Source organism: Scardinius erythrophthalmus (assembly GCF_964197995.2).
Source record: "Scardinius erythrophthalmus genome assembly, chromosome: 10".
Lineage (NCBI taxonomy): Eukaryota > Metazoa > Chordata > Actinopteri > Cypriniformes > Leuciscidae > Scardinius > Scardinius erythrophthalmus.
The window spans coordinates 8,174,751-8,195,484 of record NC_138230.1 but is presented as its reverse complement, the minus strand read 5'-3'; the positions used below and the strand labels follow the sequence as shown (position 1 = coordinate 8,195,484).

General features: G+C 36.6%; 1 protein-coding gene across 3 annotated transcripts in view; it reads right to left on the bottom strand.

Annotated features, from left to right (window-relative positions):
* Positions 1–20,212, bottom strand: part of itgb8 (integrin, beta 8) — a 29,391-nt gene extending 9,179 nt beyond the window's left edge. For 2 of the 3 annotated variants that reach the window (XM_081376000.1, XM_081376001.1), the window contains exons 1-11: positions 19,860–20,079; positions 18,474–18,559; positions 16,637–16,808; positions 15,381–15,627; positions 13,817–13,982; positions 10,317–10,475; positions 9,480–9,575; positions 7,858–7,947; positions 6,438–6,581; positions 5,369–5,726; positions 2,252–2,474 (exon numbers count right to left, since the gene is read on the bottom strand). In XM_081376000.1, the coding sequence (XP_081232126.1) occupies positions 2,252–2,474; positions 5,369–5,726; positions 6,438–6,581; positions 7,858–7,947; positions 9,480–9,575; positions 10,317–10,475; positions 13,817–13,982; positions 15,381–15,627; positions 16,637–16,808; positions 18,474–18,559; positions 19,860–19,953 (1,835 nt within the window). In that variant the 5' untranslated portion in view covers positions 19,954–20,079. Of the gene's footprint in view, positions 1–2,251; positions 2,475–5,368; positions 5,727–6,437; positions 6,582–7,857; positions 7,948–9,479; positions 9,576–10,316; positions 10,476–13,816; positions 13,983–15,380; positions 15,628–16,636; positions 16,809–18,473; positions 18,560–19,859 lie in introns of all 3 variants that reach the window. The other variant, XM_081375999.1, reaches the window with a different exon arrangement.
* Between the last annotated feature and the right edge of the window lie 522 nt (positions 20,213–20,734).

The window sequence follows — 20,734 nt, the reverse complement described above, 5'->3', positions numbered from 1 at the left end:
AGAGAGAGAGAGAGAGAGAGAGAGAGAGAGAACAGATTCACCATCACAGGCTGCATGTGTTCATTAAGCCACAAGACTGTTTGCTATTGGCTGCGAAAGAGAAACAGGTACGTTTCTTAAATCTTTGTATTGTACGTCACACGCATCACACACATGACCAGCTTCAGCCAATAGTGAGCCTACGTTCTGACGTGCAACCCAGAAGCGCTGCGCTGGTACACTACATGAACTCACTCAGGCCCACACAGAAGAAAATCAATAGTTGAATAAAGTCGTTGAAAAAGTATTGTCTTCGCTTGATACACTTAAAGGACAAATCCAGTGAAAAATGAACCTGGGGTTAATTAACACATGGTTACCGAGTCGATCGTTCCCTGCGATGCGTTTTCATGAAAATCGAATGTAAAGAGTTTTATCTTTAAAAACAGATTAGCTCATAACACTAGTATATGGGGCACAGAGTAAGTAAAAATAAATCGCTAGTTAATACCACTAACAAGGCTCAAAATAGCCTCACACTAACACGGGAGCATAATGAGGGTCCTTACATACAAACCGAAGCATTGAGAACTTTGTAAGTGTACAGACAGTTTAATAAGAAGATACTTTATAAAGACAGTACATTACGCATTTACAGGCAGGATCCATCTTGGAAAACAGTCTCGACTAATCGAGCCACGAACGCCGTGCTACGTTAGATTTCACAAATGTAATTCCTATGGACCAGCTATCCTATCGACGGCGTTCGTGGCTCTATAAGTCGAGACTGTTTTCCAAGATGGATCCTGCCTGTCAACGCGTAATGTACTGTCTTTATAAAGTATCTTCTTATTAAACTGTCTGTACACTTACAAAGTTCTCAATGCTTCGGTTTGTATGTAAGGACCCTCATTATGCTCCCGTGTTAGTGTGAGGCTATTTTGAGCCTTGTTAGTGGTATTAACTAGCGATTTATTTTTACTTACTCTGTGCCCCATATACTAGTGTTATAAGCTAATCTGTTTTTAAAGATAAAACTCTTTACATTCGATTTTCATGAAAACGCATCGCAGGGAACGATCGACTCGGTAACCATGTGTTAATTAACCCCAGGTTCATTTTTCACTGGATTTGTCCTTTAAGGTTGAGCCACTGTAGTCACTTGGACTATTTTAAACATCGTCTTTACTAACTTTTCTGGGATGGAAAGTTTCAATAACAGAGAAGCCTATGGAGGAGTGAGCCAGCTCTCAGATTTCATCAAAAATATTTTCATTTGTGTTCTGAAGATGAACGAAAGTCTTACGTGGTTGGAAAAACATGAGAGTAATTACTGACAGAATTTTTTCATTTTTGGATGAACTATCCCTTTAAAGTTCAGCATGATCAACTTTCTGGCTGTGTTTAGAAATGGCATAGTGTACTGCATACTACATTTACTGTTATAGTACATTTACATTTACTGTATACTATTTATCCTAAGAGTTGTATGTGAAACAACAGAATGCAATATTCAACAATAAAGTAATATGTTACACAACCTCTTCACATTGCATGTGCAATTTCACTTCTGATATCATTTTGCATACTTAGTATAGCATGATTTAAAGTTTCGCTGCGTCCGAAATCGAGTACTTTCCTACTATACAGTATGCGGAAAACAGTACGCCAAAAGGATAGTATGCCCGAATACATAGTATTCAGAAAAACAGTAGATGAAAAGTCTGCGGATGACCCACTTCTTCCGGTGGGATTCTGAAGTGTGCATATGATGGACACTTTAATATCCCATGAGGCCACAGGAAAGGATTATGAATGACAGTGAAGCGACGCAACTGACGCTGGTGGGTCACATGATAATAACAACATGGCGGATGTAGTAAATCAGGATTACATTCACACTACGCACACTCATACTATATAAAACATATTTTTTTTAATAGTTATAAATTCAGATTCAAAAGTAGAACCTGCTGTATTGAGCTAAGAGTTAAATCTGTGACAAGTACATCCCCTATTGGTTAAACATCTTTTTGCTTTAAAATTCCCAGGTCTGAGCTCAACTTTTGCATGCAGCGGAAGACAAAACTTCTCTGCATTTGCTTACATTCCTGCTTTTACATGCGCTTGAATGAAAGTGAATAGAATGCAAAGACCCTTTAAAACGGGTAAATACTGCCATAGATCTTTAGCGAGTGATTAATTATGTGATTGACAGGTGTTGTAACCAATCAGTGACGGTGTTCTTCAACAAAAGAGTAGCAGTGGTTACCAGTGAGATTGACAGGAGCTGTAGCAGATGGGACACTTCTCACAGAACGTTCCAGATCGCCGCGAGTCGTCACATACACACTTGCCACACACACACTTTCCCCGGTCGCTGCAAATCAAGCCATCGTCTGACACGCAGGTCTCTGTGGAGACGGGACAGGCGCAGGTCTCGCCCGTCCAGCCAGAGAGACAGACACATTCACCCGAAACACACCGTCCGTGCCCTGAACGGAGAAGAATAAAAAACACAATACATGATACTAGTAGAAATGTGTCCATTCCAGAGACTTTTATTTTGTTATTTAAAACAGTATACATTTTTATGATAAATGAAATTATTATTATCCAAAAATCATGGCATTACCAATTGATTGTTTAATATATTCACCTTTTATTAAACCTCAAAATTACATTTAACAATATTATATATGAAATTATACAACTTTTTTTTATTAGATATAAAATGTCATATTTAAAAAAAAAAAATTAATAACCAAATTAATATTTTATATTTTTTGTAAAGTAAAATCCAATATATATATATATATATACAGTATATATATATATATATATATATATATATATATATATATATATATATATATATATATATATATATATATAAAACATTAAACAATAGAAATATAATATAAAAATGTTTATATAAAGTTGTAAAACATTTTTAATCAGATTTAAAATGAAAAAAATCATATTTTATAATATATATAATTTTTTGTACAAAAGTAAAAAATTATACTCGCCTCCACTCACCACCAAGACACGTTATATTATATAAAGTTTGGATTTAAAAAAAAAAATATATATATATATATATATATATATATATACAGTGGTGGTCAAAATTGATGGCACCCCTGATAAATATGATAAAAAATGGCTGTAAAAAATAAATCTGCATTGTTTATCCTTTTGATCTTTCCTTCAAAAACTTCGCCAAAATCTAACCTTTCATTGAAGTAAAAGAACTGAAAGTGGGGGGTAAATCACATTATGAAATAAATGTTTTTCTCCAAAACATACTGGCCATAATTGTTGGCACCCCTAGAATTTTTTATGAGAAAAATATCTCTGAAGTATATTCCCAGTAATATTTACCTTTTTTAGCACACCAGGGTGACTAGGAACATGAAATTGACTTCTTTGTTTCACAAGAGTTTAAATATGAGGAAACACAAAGGCCAAATTCCCTTAATCATCCATCACAATGAGTAAAACCAAAGAATATAGTTCTGATGTGCAGCAAAAGATTGTTGAGCTTCACAAAATAGACAGTGGCTGTAAGAAAATAGCTAAAGAATTGAAAATCCCCATTTTGACCATCAGGACAATAATTAAGAAGTTATAATCAACTAAAGATGTTACGAATCTGCCAGGAAGAGGACGTGTGTCTATATTGTCTTAATGGACGGTGAGGAGGATGGTTTGAGTGGCCAAAGACTCTCCAAGGATCACAGATGGAGAATTGCAGAGATTAGTTGAGTCTTGGGGACAGAAAGCCTAAAAAAAATATCAAACAACCCCTACATCCCCACATGTTGTTTGGGAGGGTTTCAAGAAAAATGCTCCTCGCTCCTCCAAAAATAAACTCCAGCATATTCAGTGGTCAGACACGACTGGATCTTCAAAAGGGACCGGATTCTATGGTCAGATAAAACAAAAAAAAAGGGCTTTTTGGCAGCAAACCCAGCAGATGTGTTTGGTGCAAACAGGGATGAAGAGTACCCCATGCCTACGGTTAAATACACTGCTGGATCTTATATGTTGTGGGCCTGCTGGAGGTCCTGGACATCTTGTTCAGATACATGTTATTATGGATTCTAGCAAATACAAACACATAAAAAATCTAAACCTGACGGCCTCTGCTAGAAATCTTATAACGGGCCGTGGTTGGATCTTCCATCAGGACAACGGTCCAAAACAAACATCAAAATCAACACAAAAATGGGTAACTGAGCACAAAATGAAGCTTCTGCCATGACCGTCCCAGTCCCCTGACCTGATGAGTGGAGTGGAGTGAACTGAAGAAGCACCAACATGGATCTGGGAATCTGAAGGATCTGGAGAGATTCTGTATGGAGGAATGGTCTCTGATCTCAGGTCAGGTGTTCTCCAAACTCATCAGGCATTATAGGAGAAGACTCAGAGCTGTTATCTTGGCAAAAGGAGGTTGCATATAGTATTTAATAACAGGGTGCCAACAATTATTACCAGCGTGTTTTGGAGAAAAACATTTATTTCATAATGTGATTTACCCCCCACTTTCAATTCTTTTACTTCAATGAAAGGTTAGATTTTTGTGAATTTTTTGAATGAAAGATCAAACCGATAAACAATGCAGATTTATTTTTTACAGCCATTTTTTATCATATTTATCAGGGGTGCCATCAATTTTGACCATCACTGTATATATATATATATATATATATATATATGTTAATTGATCATTTGGTAATAACATTTTTCTGATAGAATATAACAGTTTTATATTATATTGTATTATATTAAAATTGCTGTATATATACATAATGTATATATAAAATATATAAAGTATATATATTGTCCTATAAAATATATATATATATATATATATATATACATAAACACACACTGTATATATTATAAGTTATAATATAATAAAATAAAAAAGTGGATATTTTATCCAAAAATTTATATAACATTTTAATAACATGTTTTGTAAATAAGTGAGGATAGTATAATTTTTACTTCTTTATAAAAAAAATTGTACCTCACCTCCTAAACATGTTTTTTTTTTTTTATATACTTTAAAATATAATGTATTTATTTTTTTAGCATCATTACTCCAGTCTACAGTGTTACATGATCCTTCAGAAGTCATTCTAATATGCTGATTTATTATCATTGTATATAGATATAGTGTGTGTGTGTGTGTGTGTGTGTGTGTGTGTGTGTGTGTGTGTGTGTGTGTGTGTGTGTGTGTGTGTGTGTAAATCAATATAATATAACACAATCCAAATTAATATCATATAAGATTCTGCTCACCCGTAGTTAAGAGAGTAATTTTCATATTCCAAATTTGACATCTATCTATATATTTGACACATATCTCAGCGCTCACCTCCACACACCAGGCCTCTCTCGTACGGACATGAGAAGTCGTCCATCTCACAGAACTTCCCGTAGATGTTTCCGAACCTGCTGGAATCGCACACGCACGTCCCGCATTTGCAAGTCCCTCTCCCGCTGCAGACGGGTTTGGTTCCGTCCTCTCTGCAAGCGTCGGCCTCTGCGGGACAGGGCGAGGGATTCGGGTCGTCATGACAACGGTTCCTCTCAGCGCAGCCGCACCCACAGACCTGACGGACCCGCACGGTCACGGACTCGTTGAATCCCACAGGCCTCACGGACATCAGAACCTCCTGATCTCCACCGGACGCCGGGCAGGAGCTCATCCCGACCGTCACCTTGAAGAAAACCTTGACAAGAACAGACAAAAACTACTGACGCACAGATAACAGATAACGGTCGGCAACAATAACAGAGCTCTGTTTATAAAACATCTCATTCTGAAACTTTTTTGGCCGATGAGTGTGCTACTCTAAAGAACACCATGAATATCAACAGTAATACTGTGAAATATTAGTACAACCGTTTTCATATGTTAAAACTGAATGTATTCCAGTGATCAAAGCTGAATTTCCAGCATCATTACTCCAGTCTTCAGTGTCACATGATCCTACAGATATCATTCCAATATGATGATTTGCTGCTCAAGAACTATTTCTGATTATTATCAGTGTTGAAAACAGCTGTGCTGTTGTTTCAGATCTCTGTGGGAACAGTGATACGTTTTGTTTTTCAGGATTCTTTGATGAATAGAAAGTTCCAAAGAACAGCATTTATTTGAAATAGAATCTTTTGTAACAATATAAAATGTTTTGGTGTCACTTTTGATCAAGTTTAATGCATCCTCACTAAAATAAAAGTATTAAAAAACACTGTAGTGTGTATATACTAGTATATACTACTTTTATGGTATTAATTAAAAAAAAAATCATGGTTTTGTGCAAACCGAGGGTGAGTAAATAATATTTTTGGCTGAACTATTCTTCGAATTGGAGCATTTCTGATATCAAACGCAGCATCTCAGTTCCCTGTGCTGAAAACAGATGTATCTACATTCGTACTGTTTGTTTAGGCTGAACGCTGGAACATTTAGTGTTTCCAGAAACAGAGGATCCATCGGGGCATAGGGCCGTGACGTTGACCCAGAACCGGTGAGCTTGGCCGTCCTCCACCCCGATCTGCACTTCCACGTCGGACAGCAGCTTCTGCAGGAGAAACAGGACAGGAGAGTTGGAGAGAAGCTCAGAAAGACCTCATGTCTCAAACAACACTCTTATAAGTAAAGGTTTGAAAGGGGGTTTGCTTCACATAGAAGAACCATTGTTGGTTCCCCAAAGAACAGCTTCTAAAGCCCTATTCGCACCGGATTAGTATTATCCGGGGACCTCGTGTGATTTAGAAATGACCCCCCCACATCTGAATTTCGTGTGGCGCATTCGCACGGGATAAGCGAAGCCTGTGACTTATCTCTCGGATACAATATCAGTAGACTATTGCTTGGAAATGTCTTGTCGTTATCATAGGTCTAGCTGTGTGATATATGATAAACAGAAGAACGTTGCTTACCGCATGCTGCTATACGTCGTCCATCTCCATCTAATCATGCTTTTTGCTGTTCAGCTGTCTCTTTCAGCAAATTGTATAGTTGTATGGTGTATAGCGATATGACCCAGCACCCAAAATACTATCAAAACACTCCGACGCAGCCTTTGTTCTTCGTGAAAGATGGATAAAAAAGTGCTCAGGAAACAAAAACCTTGAACAAATGATATACGACCCCGCCAAATCACAGACATCCACATGGGAAATCATCACAGTTCGGCGAAATATGGCAGGTCATTTGCGGGGGGATTTTTAATTTACAAATTACAGACATGGCCCAGACAACCTCCGCAATTATTACAAATGACTAGAGCGGTCACCTGGTAATACTTATCCCATGCGAATAGGGCTTTAAAGAACCCATTTTGCTTAGTGTGAAGAACATCTAAGAACAATCTAAAGAACCTTCGACCGCTAAAAAGAACCTTTTGTGGAACGGAAAGATTCCATGAATGTTAAAGGGTCTTAATACCAATAAAGGAGCTTTTTCAGGAGTGTATGAGCGGTCTTGTATAAGCAGGTTCACGGGGAAAAGGACAGGCTAAAAATAGCAGCTTTGAGCTGCTCTCTGATTGGAGCTCGCAGCATTTTTGGCCCAGTAACCAGAGGCCTGTATAAAGCAGGCTTCTGTTCACTGGGATCAGTGGATTTTTTGGAGGACAATGCATTGTTGTGCATTAAAAGTCTTAAAAAGCATGCCGGAACAGATTCTGGCCGGTGTTTTTCCTGCTGAACTGAAACTGTACTGGAATAAACTGAAAGCCCCACTGTGAGCGTTTCGAAATGTTTGGGAACTTTTGCACTTATCATCTAATTGTCCTTGAGTGGATGGAGGGAATAAAGTGTTTATCAAGTGAAAGAGAAAGTAATGTTGTTTACCTTGTAGGCATGAACCACTAAGTCTTTGAGATTAGATGCTTTGGGAGACAGTCGGCCCACATAACTTCCAGGAATCAGCTCCAGTAGATCCTGTTCAGAGGAAAAGATTAGGTCGTTTTCAAATACAACGCTACGGAAAAATGATGCAGACTCATTCCTCGGGTAGGGTTGTCAAAAGTACAGAGGAGACGCTGCTTTCAAAGGCTCTCGTTCGAATCTGAAAGGTTTCTATTTACAGCGTGTTTTTATAAGCGTTGAGAGATGAGATCTGTTGACTTTATCGCCCACCACATCGGTATCGGCCAGTATATGATCATTTTTAATGTTATCGATATCAGCCCGATATTAAAGCTGATAAATAATGGATTATTTCCTTCAGCTGAGACATATACGTTAAATAAAATTATAATGAGAACATAGTTTGGAACATGGCTTTTAATCGTGAGACTTTTTTTAACAACGATCAAAATTTGGATTTAGATTTATCGACCGATATATATCGGCTATCGGCTTTCAAATATAAAGAATTATTAGTTATTGGCCAAAATGTGGTCAAAGAATTGGCTAAAGGCGGGCGTACACGGTGCGATTTTTGCTGTTTTTACGAGCTCGCAGATGATTTTTTTCACTCGGGAGAAATCGAGTGGAATCGGTGATGCTCGCATGGTCGCGGCTCGCAGCGTGTGAGAGGAATTACGAGCCGAGCCGAGCACGTTATAAGCACCTCCCCGACCTTCCGATCATCTTTAAACATGTTTAAAAAATTCGGGGAGTCGGCCCGATTTTCACCAGCTGTCCCCTATTTCCAAATTATACACAACCACGTGGGGCTATACCTCAGTGGCAGCAACCATACAGCGTGCGCATACACTGTCTCTCTCCCTCTCTCACACTCTCATACACACACACACACACACACACACACACACACACACACACACTTCTCTCAATTCAATTCTGTTCAATTCAATAAAGCTTTATTGGCATGACAAAAATACAATTGTATTGCCAAAGCATCAACACAGCATAGAAAATTATTTTGAACATTGTACTACAGAACATAATAATAATAATATTAAATAAAAATAATAAAATAAAAATAATAATTCTCTCTCTCTCTCTAGTTTTTATGTTGAATGGCTACTGTTCTCTGCTTTACAACAAATCATTTGCACACACATTTCTGTCATTTTTTCTATCTGAAGCTTTGCCTGCATGCAATATTGACGGTCTCTGTGTTTAGCGCGAAAGCTCACGTGATTGCTGATAAAATTCGTGCAGGACAGTCGTGCCGTGTACCAGCTGCATTGACGCGATTATCAGTTAAACTGACTCGCAACGTGTGCAATATCTCACGACCTCCCGAGTGTCCGATCCTGGTCCGAACTCGCACCGTGTACGCCCGCCTTAAGTGTTTAAGTTGAACACTTATTGAAAAGTGTCACTGATTTGTTAAACCACTGTTAAATAGATTTGTCAAAGCACTGTAATCACTGATTGAGCAAAAAGTCACTGTGTGTGTTCCTATAAATCAGTGACTGCATTCTAGAAATCACTGTTTCAAAATAGATTGATTTCTGTAAAAGGCGACACCCAAACTCATGGTGTGGGAGAGGAATTACCTCATACCACTGATATTGCACCTGGTCCACCGCAAAGATGGAGTAAACGTTGTTCTCCAGGAGTTTCTCTGCCAGTTGACCGATTGTTGGGTGCTCCTAAAAACAACGACAGCAACACAAATCTGCTATTGCTTGTTGAGAAATGACAGATTCTGGTGCTGAGAGAAGCAGTGTGGAGCCAAATATGTGTGCAATTTCAGGAAATACATCAGTGGTGACATTTTCCACTGGTAAATCATCATGAAAAACACAAATGTAAACATGCCAAAACTATTCACAAAAATATTCTTTCTTTAAAATACCATATGAATATGCTTATAATCATAGTATATATCAACAAAAATATTAATATGTTTTTTTTTGGACGGTACTGTGGTAATGCAATGCTCAAAAGGGTTGTAAAGTCTCTTCTGGTCAAAAAGGCTACATTTATTTGATCAAAAATACAGTAAAAACAGTAATATTGTGAAATATTATTACAATTTAAAAGACCTATTTTCTATGTTAATATATAATAAAATATAATTTATTCCTGTGATCAAAGCTTCATTTTCAGCATCATTACTCCAGTCTTCAGTGTCACATGATGCTTCAGAAATCATTGATGCTCAAGAAACATTTCTTATCATCTTACATACATTACAAACACACATACAAACATAAGTACTACATAAGTAGTACTTACCCCTTTATTTATGGACCGATATCGTAAATAAATAAAGGAATTTTTTTAGGTAATCCAGAGATGGAACTGGTTTTGGACACGTTATACATCTGTATAAGCACCAGTTTTGCATCTGGTGTTTTGTGTGTGTCAAGTGCTGTGGTTTTTCTTACCATGCTAGTGGTTTGAGAGTAGATATTATCCTCTAGGTGGCAGCGGCCATCATGAGGAACCACGATACCGGCCAGTTTACTGTCCAGAGTCAGATGAGAAGGTTGGTCTGTCATAACCAACAGCAGACGCTTCGCTTCAGGTCGCCATCCAATCTCTTTCTGCAGAAATGAATCAAGGTTTACAAATCTGCTTGAGTGTGTGTTTTGTATGAAGTACACTCAGCAGAGGATTGCATCATATATCATCCATCTGCGCTGTGTTACTAATACATGACAAACTGCATCAGATGAGCGTTAAGCTGGCAGGGTGAGTAATGCTCGAATTAATCATCCCTTAAATCACGTCCTGAGGAGAAGAGTTACTTTGCTGATTTATCATTTTGCTCGGGAGATGATAAAACATGCAAATAAATAAATAAATAATCAATAAAAAGAAATAAAACAACAATACACAATTATAAATAAAAATAAATCAAATAAAAATAAAAACAAATCAAATAAATAAAAATAAATACTAAAAATAGAATGAAAATAAAAATGTAAAACTAAAATAAATAAATAAATACTAAAATAATAATAAAAAATTATAATAAAATAATATAAATAAAAAAATAGTAGATGATATAACATGCAATAAATAAATACTATTAATAGAATAATAAATTTGTTCATTAATAAAATAAATAAAAAAATCAAATAAAAATAAAACAAATAAACAATATATATATATAAAGAATACTAAAAATAAATCAATCAAATAAATAAATACTAAAAAATAAAACAAACAATAAAAATAAATAAATAAATATAAAAAATCGAATTAATACAAACAAAAAAATAAATACTAAAAATAAATAAACAGTAAAAATAATAATAATAATAGAATACTAATAAAACAAACAAACAAACAAAAGATTTAATATTTAAGAATTAATACTTAAAAAATAAGGACAAAAATAAAAATAAATAAATAAACGATCACAAGAGTGATCTAGTTTGACTCTTGTTTGACTTGAGCCTGTGTTACTAATAGACAAACTCCACCAGTTGAGGTTTAGCTGCCAGGATGAGTAATGTTTGGCTAAAAACACACACGCTCACGCTGAGATGCCAACAGGAACAGCTTTTTAAAGTTACAACCGCTAGTTACTGAACAGTGAGAAGTCTGTGTAACTCGTGCAAAACAACATTCTGAATATTCCACCTGAGACCCATCAGTTTCAAGGTCAGAGCTCTCTGTGCCAAAGACAACATCTTTCTCATGCGTGCTGGTTTCAGTTTCTGGCTTCAGGGAGGCATGGGTGCTAGAGAGGGACATCATGAAGACTGAAACCCATTCAAGGTCGTTCTCCACAGCAGAACCTTTCAAGCCCACCGCTCGAGCGCTCGTTTGTCAGATTACACTGTACTTCACGGGAAAGATCCCAACAGTTGGAGGCTTTGTTGATCGTCCACTGCCTCACTACAGACAGCCTCTGAAGAGGAACTCGCCTCCCGTGACTCGGAGATGACATCACCCTCTGCAAACAGGCCGATGAGATAGAGATGTGGCTGATTCAGCTCTTCGGCTCCGTGCTTCATGAATGCGCTGTTTTCTCTCGCTGTGGGCCCGGCGTATATCCGCAGGCTCTTCAGGCATTGTTCCCATTCCCAGGCAAAGCCAGGCGTAATGACCTGAGACATGCAGTCTCCGGAGCAACCGCAGGAGAAAATATGTTTCTGATGACACAGGAACAGTCATGCGAGTTTTTCAGGCTTTAAAAAAAATCATGCATGCACAAACACAGAGGGGAAGAGAGTGGACTGGTTAAATCATTAGTGGAGTCTCTGCTAAGGCATGCAAAGACTTCAACAAACTGTGTCAAACATGTAAATCGCCCTGCGCTACATTAATCATTTCTTAAATCATCAGTCTTGAGGAAAGAGTGCTGCTACTTTGATGATTTAAAACTACACTTGGAGGATAATAAAACATGATAATAATAATAATAATATATAAATAATAATATAAAATAAATTAATAGTAAAGTAAATAAATAAATATATAATGTAATGTTATATAATATAATATATATATTATATTATAATATAATAGACTTGAGGGTGGACTAAGGTAAGGAACCACCTAGCAACCACAACATTAAAACTTAAAAGAATTACAGATGTATTATTAAAAAAAAAATACAAATAAATAAACATAAAAATAAATAAACAAACTATAATATCATAATATCACTCCTATTAGACTTGAGGACTCTTTTGACTTGAGCCAGTAAGGAAACACCAAATAATCACCATTAACAACAACAACTACAACAACAAAAAATGCTAATATATTATTTAAAATTTGTTTTAAAATACAAAAAATTACTAAATAAATAAATAACAATAATCTTAACAATCGTTTTTAACCATAAAAATTTAACAATCATAATAATAAATAAGGAATAATAAATAATGACAAAATTATAAATAAATAAATACATACATACATACACAAATGCATAAATACATACATAAATATATACATACAAACTACTATTCATAATAGATTTGAGGGTGGGCTCTTTTGACTTGAGCCAGCAAGGAACCACCAAGCAATCACCATTAATAAAAATAAATAAACACTAAAAAATAAATAAATTAATAGTATTAGTCACAATCATAGACTGTAAAAAAGATGGACAGCGCGTATCCACTTCCTTCCACTGTAGAAAAATGAAGCCAAAGAGTCTGTGAGGTCGTGATCCTGAGGAGGCGGAGCCACGGTCTCAAGGTCCCACCCACACTTCTGCTCCACCAGACTCATTCGCTAGCACAGCTGTCAATCATGGTGTTACGCCCCCGTTTCTATAGCATCAAATAACTAACTAAACCCAAACTTATTGGGATAACGGGCACTTGAACACACATCTGCGTGATTAGAACTGCTAAAAATTACAGAAACCATCTTTTGAAAAAAAAAAATTGAAATATTATTGGATTTTTTAGTTTGGCTCACGTCCCATTCGATTACATGGAGAGGGCGGGGTTTATGACCTATACTGAGCCAGCCAGCAGGGGGCGATCCAAACGCTTTGGCCTCACGTTTCAGGACTTGTGCGGCACACTTGGTCACAATAGATTTGAGGGTGGACTTTTGACTTAGCAACCATCCAGAACACCCTAGCAACCACAGAAAACACCCACTTTGGCAAAACGCTGCAAACCCTCATAGACCGATGCAACTGGCAATAGCTCACAACCATCTAACACTTAAAGTAGCGTTTAGTTGATCCTGGGAAGCGCTCATAAGTCCCAGTGGTAAACACGTCGGCTTTCTTCTTCCATAAGGGGGTTTGGCTTCACGGCATCTTTGTTTCCAGCCGGATCGTTACGGAGGGGGAGGGGCTATAAGACTCTGATGTTTAATGACGAAAAATGTATAAAATTCATACACAACACAGTTGAGTACATAAGTTTAAGTGCATAGTATATAAAGCACCGTCAGGTGGGTTTACCTGGCAAACTGTGGCCTGCAGCATGGCATCAAAGCCGCCCTCGGGTGTGTCCATGTTCCCAGAGATCCTCTGATCCTGAATGACCCGTGTGAACTCTGTCATGTTCTCCGTGACGGGGAGGATGTGGATGAATCCGTGAGCGGGCCTGCAGTGGACCTCATAATCCCTACGACCAGAGAGGGAGAGAGAGATTACATGTCATCCACACTATATTCCCACACTAGTCAGAATGAGATCACTACGGAATGCAGTCCGGGACACCCCGGCTGGATTTAGACTCCTGGGATCAGCTAAGAGACCTCCGGAGCTTCCCATAGGAAAGACAAATCACAGATCAGATCTCATTAATATCTCAATATATTGTTTCTCAGAGTTGAAACTGAGACTTCGTCTCCTGCTTTTACTCAGCAAAAGAACCCTGCCGTGTATCTCCTCTAGAGTTACAGAAGAGATCAATCAGTGTGGTAATTGATAACTTAAAATAATTTTCAGTCATTGAAATAAAGCTGAAATAAAATATAAATATTGGACGAAAAACTTCAACTTAAAAAAACGTAAATTAAAATTTGAAATTTTGCCTTTTAGTACTGCCTATAAGCACTAAAATAAAAATACATTAAAGCTATATAGAAAAATAAAGCACATAGAATTACAAAAAATAAAACATAAATAAGTACTAAAATGAACAACTAAAATAAATATAAATTAAAGCTAAATAGAAATATTTCAAAAAAATGAATAAAACGGACAAAATCACAACACTATTAAAACACTAAAAAAAAATAATAATAATAAGTTCTAAACTTTCTAAAACTAAAATACATATAAATCCTACAAATAAAAATATTTTTCTAAAAACAAACTAATAAAAATGACAAAAGCACAAATTACAAAAAAAAAATTATTAAAACTATTTTACATTAAAATAAAACTGAAAATCTAAATATAAAAGCAATTCAAAATGTGAATGAATACTATAATACTAATACTAAAATAACACTGAGATCAACTGAGCTCAAACATTTCTCAACAGTTGAACTGTTTTTATTTCTTTTCTAAAGTGAATGCTCGAACAAAAAGTAAATACTCCAAAGTAAATCCTCAACTGAAACTGAAAGGAAATCAGATATATTGCTTGAATATTTTGGATCTTTCAGTTCGCAGTGCCATTTCATAAAGTCAGTATCAAAGTCAAGAAAAAGTCCTTCATGAAAAGGCAACAAAAAGGTTTCACAAGATTTACAATTTGTTAAAATAATGTTTTTTATGAACTGCTAAACTGCGAGCGATACAGAGCAATAATATTTACAAAAGATCTCAAGGACTCAACTCACGTTTATCCTAAAATCCCTTTCAAAAATAAAAAAATAGACGCACGCGAGTAGAACATTGACCTAGTAAGTGTATATATCATTGCTGACTAGTAGAAATGGCTAAATTATTTTAAATATTTTTTTTAATGAATTAAAGTGTTTTTAAATATGTTTAAATAAATGTCTTTTTTTTTTTTTTAAGAGTTCTTTCTTATGAGACTCGTGACTCTTGTTTCCTGGTGGTTGTTCACCTGCAAGGGTTCAGGAGTTTGGAGGGGTGCACGTCGATGTACGGAGACACCGGTTTATCCACGAAAGAGCCGAAGCCCACCCTGAAGTCGCTGGAGTGCTCCTTCATCTGGAGAGACAGAGCCAGACCCTCGGTCTTCAAGCGGTCCAGGTGTTCCTGCATGGACGCCGAGACGTCCACTAGATAGTACAGATCCACAGGGTACCGTTCCAACTGATGCACCTCAATCACAAAGCTGGCCTCGCTGCCTAAGACAGGAAATGACATCATCATCATCATCACTATTTTACATTTATGTTAGCCCGTTGTTATATGGTTTCTAAGCTGTTTTAGGTTTGCTAGGGTGTTCTTGGTAGGGCTACATGATATATGGAATTAAAATTGATATGGCCCAGTGCACAAGCTGCGATTTAAAAAAGTATAAATATATGCGCTGTCGGTTTCCACATGTGTAGTTCTCCAAACAGATTGGTTCATTTACTGTGAGCTGCATGCGTGTAAATAAACACAGTTGCTTCACTCTGAAACCGGCGGCGCATTCATTTATCTGCCTTCAACCCGTCAAAATAAAAGCTTATTGGTATACCGTTTGAAAATGAAGACCTCAAGACTTTGAGGTATTAGTATTGTAATTTTACAGTAAATTAACATTCATTTTATTACTCAATTTTTTTATTTTACAGTACAATAGTATTACAACATATTTCCTATTTTAATATATTTAATAATAATCACAATTATTATTTATTTTATTTTTGAATGTTGTTTTATAGTCATAATTTATAGAATTGGTCAGTGTGGTAAATGTGGCCAATGAAAACTCAATGATTATTTTTTCATTCTGTTCATGTTCACGTAATGGTTTGATTTTAATTCTTGGAAAGATTTAAACCAGACCATTTTTCAAGTATTTCCAACATTGTTCAGCCCTGGAAGGATTTAACACTTAAAGGGACAGTTCACCTCAAAAAGGATGATTTTCATTTTGGGGTATTCAGAGTAATTTTTCAACTCTTTTTAAAATTTAATTTAAAACATATTTTCTATGCAGTTGTTCTCCCCAACAAAATCACTGCAATATTTCTAGAATGATTCATTCTTTCCAAAGCTATTCAAGTCATCTGGTGAAACTCCCTGTATTTTTTCATATTGCAATATATAATATCGCAATATCAGTTTTTTCCAGTATTGTGGGAATTGTGGTTTCTAGGGCATTTGTGGATCAGTTTAGGTGTTTATCCCGGCACATGTGGTTACCTGGCCGTAGGTGTATGGAAATCTCTCTCGGCGACACCTGTGAGCTGCTGATAGTGGCGTTCACCTCCACTTTCACATTCGGGTTCTCGATAAACTCCTCTTCACAACCCCTGACTCGCAGGTCGGACACAGATCCGCATCGCTGGCTTACATGCGCCCCGTCCAGAAACCTCTGTCAGGGCAAACAAGCCATCAGAGAGGTCAAGGGTCACTGCAGACGCCTGAGCTTCGAGGAACAGGGCACTGTTGTGTAGGGTGGCATTACTGAAAGCTCTTTGGCTCAGAGACTGTTGTTGAGACGTGGGTCAGGGATTATTCTGACTGGTGCCGAGCGCCGCAGCCGCTTAATCGACTTCATTTCGTAACCACAGAGAAAGCATTTCAATTAAGTGTTTGTCCCGAGACAATAAACATGTCTCTATAAACTGACTTAGTTCAGCTAACTAACACAACCATACTTTAATAGACAAAACTCTCACATTTCCTTTGAGGTAGACTCGCTTCTCAAATCTTTCTGTTTATTAAAAGATGTGAGATTCGTGGAACAATATAAGAATTTTTTTGAATGGTTGTGTTGAAAAGTTTTAATTTGTTTTCCTCTGATTATAAATGTTTACGTTTATTTTAGTGCCTTCAAATCAATTAATCGAGATTCATTGCATCTAACATAAATAATATGTGTGTGTGTGAATGTATATCTATACTCTCTCTATATATATATATATATATACACACATACACATTATATATTAACAAACTTTAAAACATATTTGACAGATTTAATTTGATTTATTAATGAATCATTTTTTATTATTACTATTTTTTCAAAATTGTACATATTTGATTTATTTTCATTTATTTTCATTTTTTTTATTCATTAATTTGTTAATTTTGTTAATATAATGTTTATTATATATATATATATATATATATATATATAACTGTTCTTTTAGTAGTATTCATAAACTATAATGTATTTATTAATATTTTAAACTAGCTTTACATTTTTCATTTTAATTTTACTTTACATTTTAGTGATTGTTTTATGTGCTTATGTCAGTTTTATTAGATTTTGTCAGATCTATTTAGCTTTCATTTAATTTATATTTATTTAAGTTTTTAGTACTTTATTTTTATTCATTTATTTATTTATATTGAATTTTTTGGTAATTTTATATATAGCTTTAATTTAATTGGTTTTGGTTTTAATAATTTTACTACTTCATATTAAACTGACTTATTTCATTTACTTGCCAAAGCAACCTTTGAAATTTTAAAATCTTAAGTTTTTCGCCTAATATGTATTTTAAAAATATCAGATTTCAGATTTATTTCAATTAGCATTAACAACACTGTGTTAAACTAACAGTTGTAATTGCTCAGCATTTGTTCATTCATAGCTCAAGTCCCCCTGTGGTGACGGAAAATCCAGTTTTTAATGTTGTTTATGTGTCTATGTGGTGTTTTTAATATGCTTTAAGACAAACCATGTGTAAATTCATAAGTCGACTGAGTATTTTCTCCTTAAAACTGCAGTGAACCAAAGACAGTCTCAAAAACACGCTTTGAAATCGCTGGTGTTTCTGACGTCACACACTACCTTGTAATCAATCATTGCCATATCAATACAATCATGCCCATATCAGCGGTTTCTGCATTTCTATTTTATGGGTTCCCACGATCACCTAAGCTCTCGAAGCATTCTGGGTATTAGGGCTCTGGTGTGTTATCGCTAACACACTAACAGACAAGCGCTTCACACACTTAAAACTCGAGCAGAGTGCCGAAATACAACAAAAGCAGCTCTCTCACACACACACACACACACACACTCTACCTCCTGAGAGCACCATGCGCATTCAGGGCCGCGTCTCAGGCACTCTTCACATGTGGAGGCGAGGGCAGACAGGCACCGGTTATCTGCTGAACACAGAGACATTTACACATGAATGAGCAAGAGTTCAGATCTTCAGCGGGCCTTTGTGTCAAACACACACCCTGTCAGAACACTACAGCACACTGTTAGCAGAGAACACAACACAGCACATCAATGGGAAGATATTCATGTGCACAACCATTCTGTATACAACCTTCCTTTTCTAGTGGTTCCCAATACAGCGTCAGGCAAGATGTTCCAGGTGGAACAAAAATATGTTCTAAGAACATTGTGCAAACGTTACCGATAAGATAAGAACATTCAGAGAACGTTATTGTTCGTTATCGTTAATGTTACATTTGAATGTTCTCTGAACAAGTGGTAACGTTTAAAAAGTGTTAGACGGATGTCCAACTGAAACATTTTAGAAAAAAAACATTGGTTACACTTTATTTTAAGGTGACGTATTACAATGTAGTTACTCAAATAAGTACTGCATAATATAAATTAACTACATTATACTTTAAATACTACAAATACTTACGATAGAGTTACGGTTAGGGTTTGGTTTAGGGTTAGTTACTTGTAATTATGCATAATTTACTTTTATTACTATAGTAATTACATGTAGTAGTAACGCGTAACTACGTCACCTTAAAATAGTGTTACCAAAACCTTCCATGAACGACGTATGGATAATGTTTTAATGCTAACATTTTAAAAACATTATTAAAGACCAGACAGCTCTGAATGAACGTTATATTAACGTTACTGGAAGAAAGTTTGTTCATAACTTTTAGAGAGCCTTGCCAGAATGTTAGGGAACATTCACTGTTAGCTGGTTACCTGTGTTTAAAATATGACTTTTGAACGCAAAAAAAAAATTCCTCATGATATCTGAATTTAAAATGTATTATAGACTATATAGTGCAATAGAAACAGCATAAATGGGAGAAGCAACAACAATAACAGAGAAACTGATGATGAATAAACTTGACATGTCATGTTCTTGTGATAGTCTTTCTGTTACAATCTCCAGTACCCTATACACTTGACTCAAGCCTGAATGGTGTGTTTCACCTCTTTCTACCAAACAAACGACCTAAAATGGACAATTTCAGTAACAAATAAATTTTTTAAATAAAGACACTTTAAAACGAACATACAGTTTTGACTCAAGTTACTGAGCTGAGAACCGCGTGACAACTTGCCCCATGTGTAAACACTGACATTCCCATTCATTGAGTTCATGATCTTAAGATGCATCTGACTAAACCATGACAGGGTAAAGACAATGAAACACGCTGCACGTCCAGTGAAAGGGTTACGATCGACAGGCAAACTCACCCGAATCGGACCTCACGAGCAGTATCAGCACCGAGACGAGCAGCAGCATGCGAAGAGCAAACAGATCACAGTACGGACGCATGCAGGAAGTCATAGCAGCATTGAGTGAGCGTGTGTGTGTGTGTGTGTGTGTGTGTGTGTGACCGACTCGCCAGCGTCTCAAGGTTTGAACCGCGACTGAAAATCCCCCGGGAACACGTCAGACCCTCATCTGCCTGAACAAAGGAGGGCGATTCGCATCACCCGACAACCTCCTAATCCACAGCCTTTCACATTTCCAGATTCGGATTAAGCGCGGCGGAACCGCAGAGCGCGCAGCTTGTGTTCATTGTGCGCTTTTACGCATCGGACACGCATCGGCCGCGCAGGTGACGCTCGCTCCGCGTCTGGCGTCTGCATCTGCGGAGTCTTCTTATGTCGACGGGCAAAGGTCATTGTCCGCGCGTCATTCCTTAAAGGTGTTCGGCGACGCAAGAAACTGCATTCATTGTTGTTCATTGCCGTGATTTCGATAGTGGAGATGAACGCCCACCTCACTGACTCAGGCACAGCGCTACGGTAACGACACACTGATCTGAGATCAGGCTACTGTACCAGAGGAGGAGCAGGAATTTTAATGCTCCCTCCACTTGGACTTTTCTTCTGTATACGAATGAAAGGTTGTTGAGAAAACCCTGGCAGGGGCAGTCTAACTGGGGCTTGTATTTAATGCCTTGTCAGTGAGGAATTTAAGATATGTTGAGGACATGGCACAAAGAAAGGAAAGGGATCTTTCACACAGAAATTAACATTCTGTCATTTATTATTCTCCCTCGTGCTATTTCAAAGTGAAAGCGAATTGCAACTGGAGTTTTCATGCTTCAGTTATGACAAAA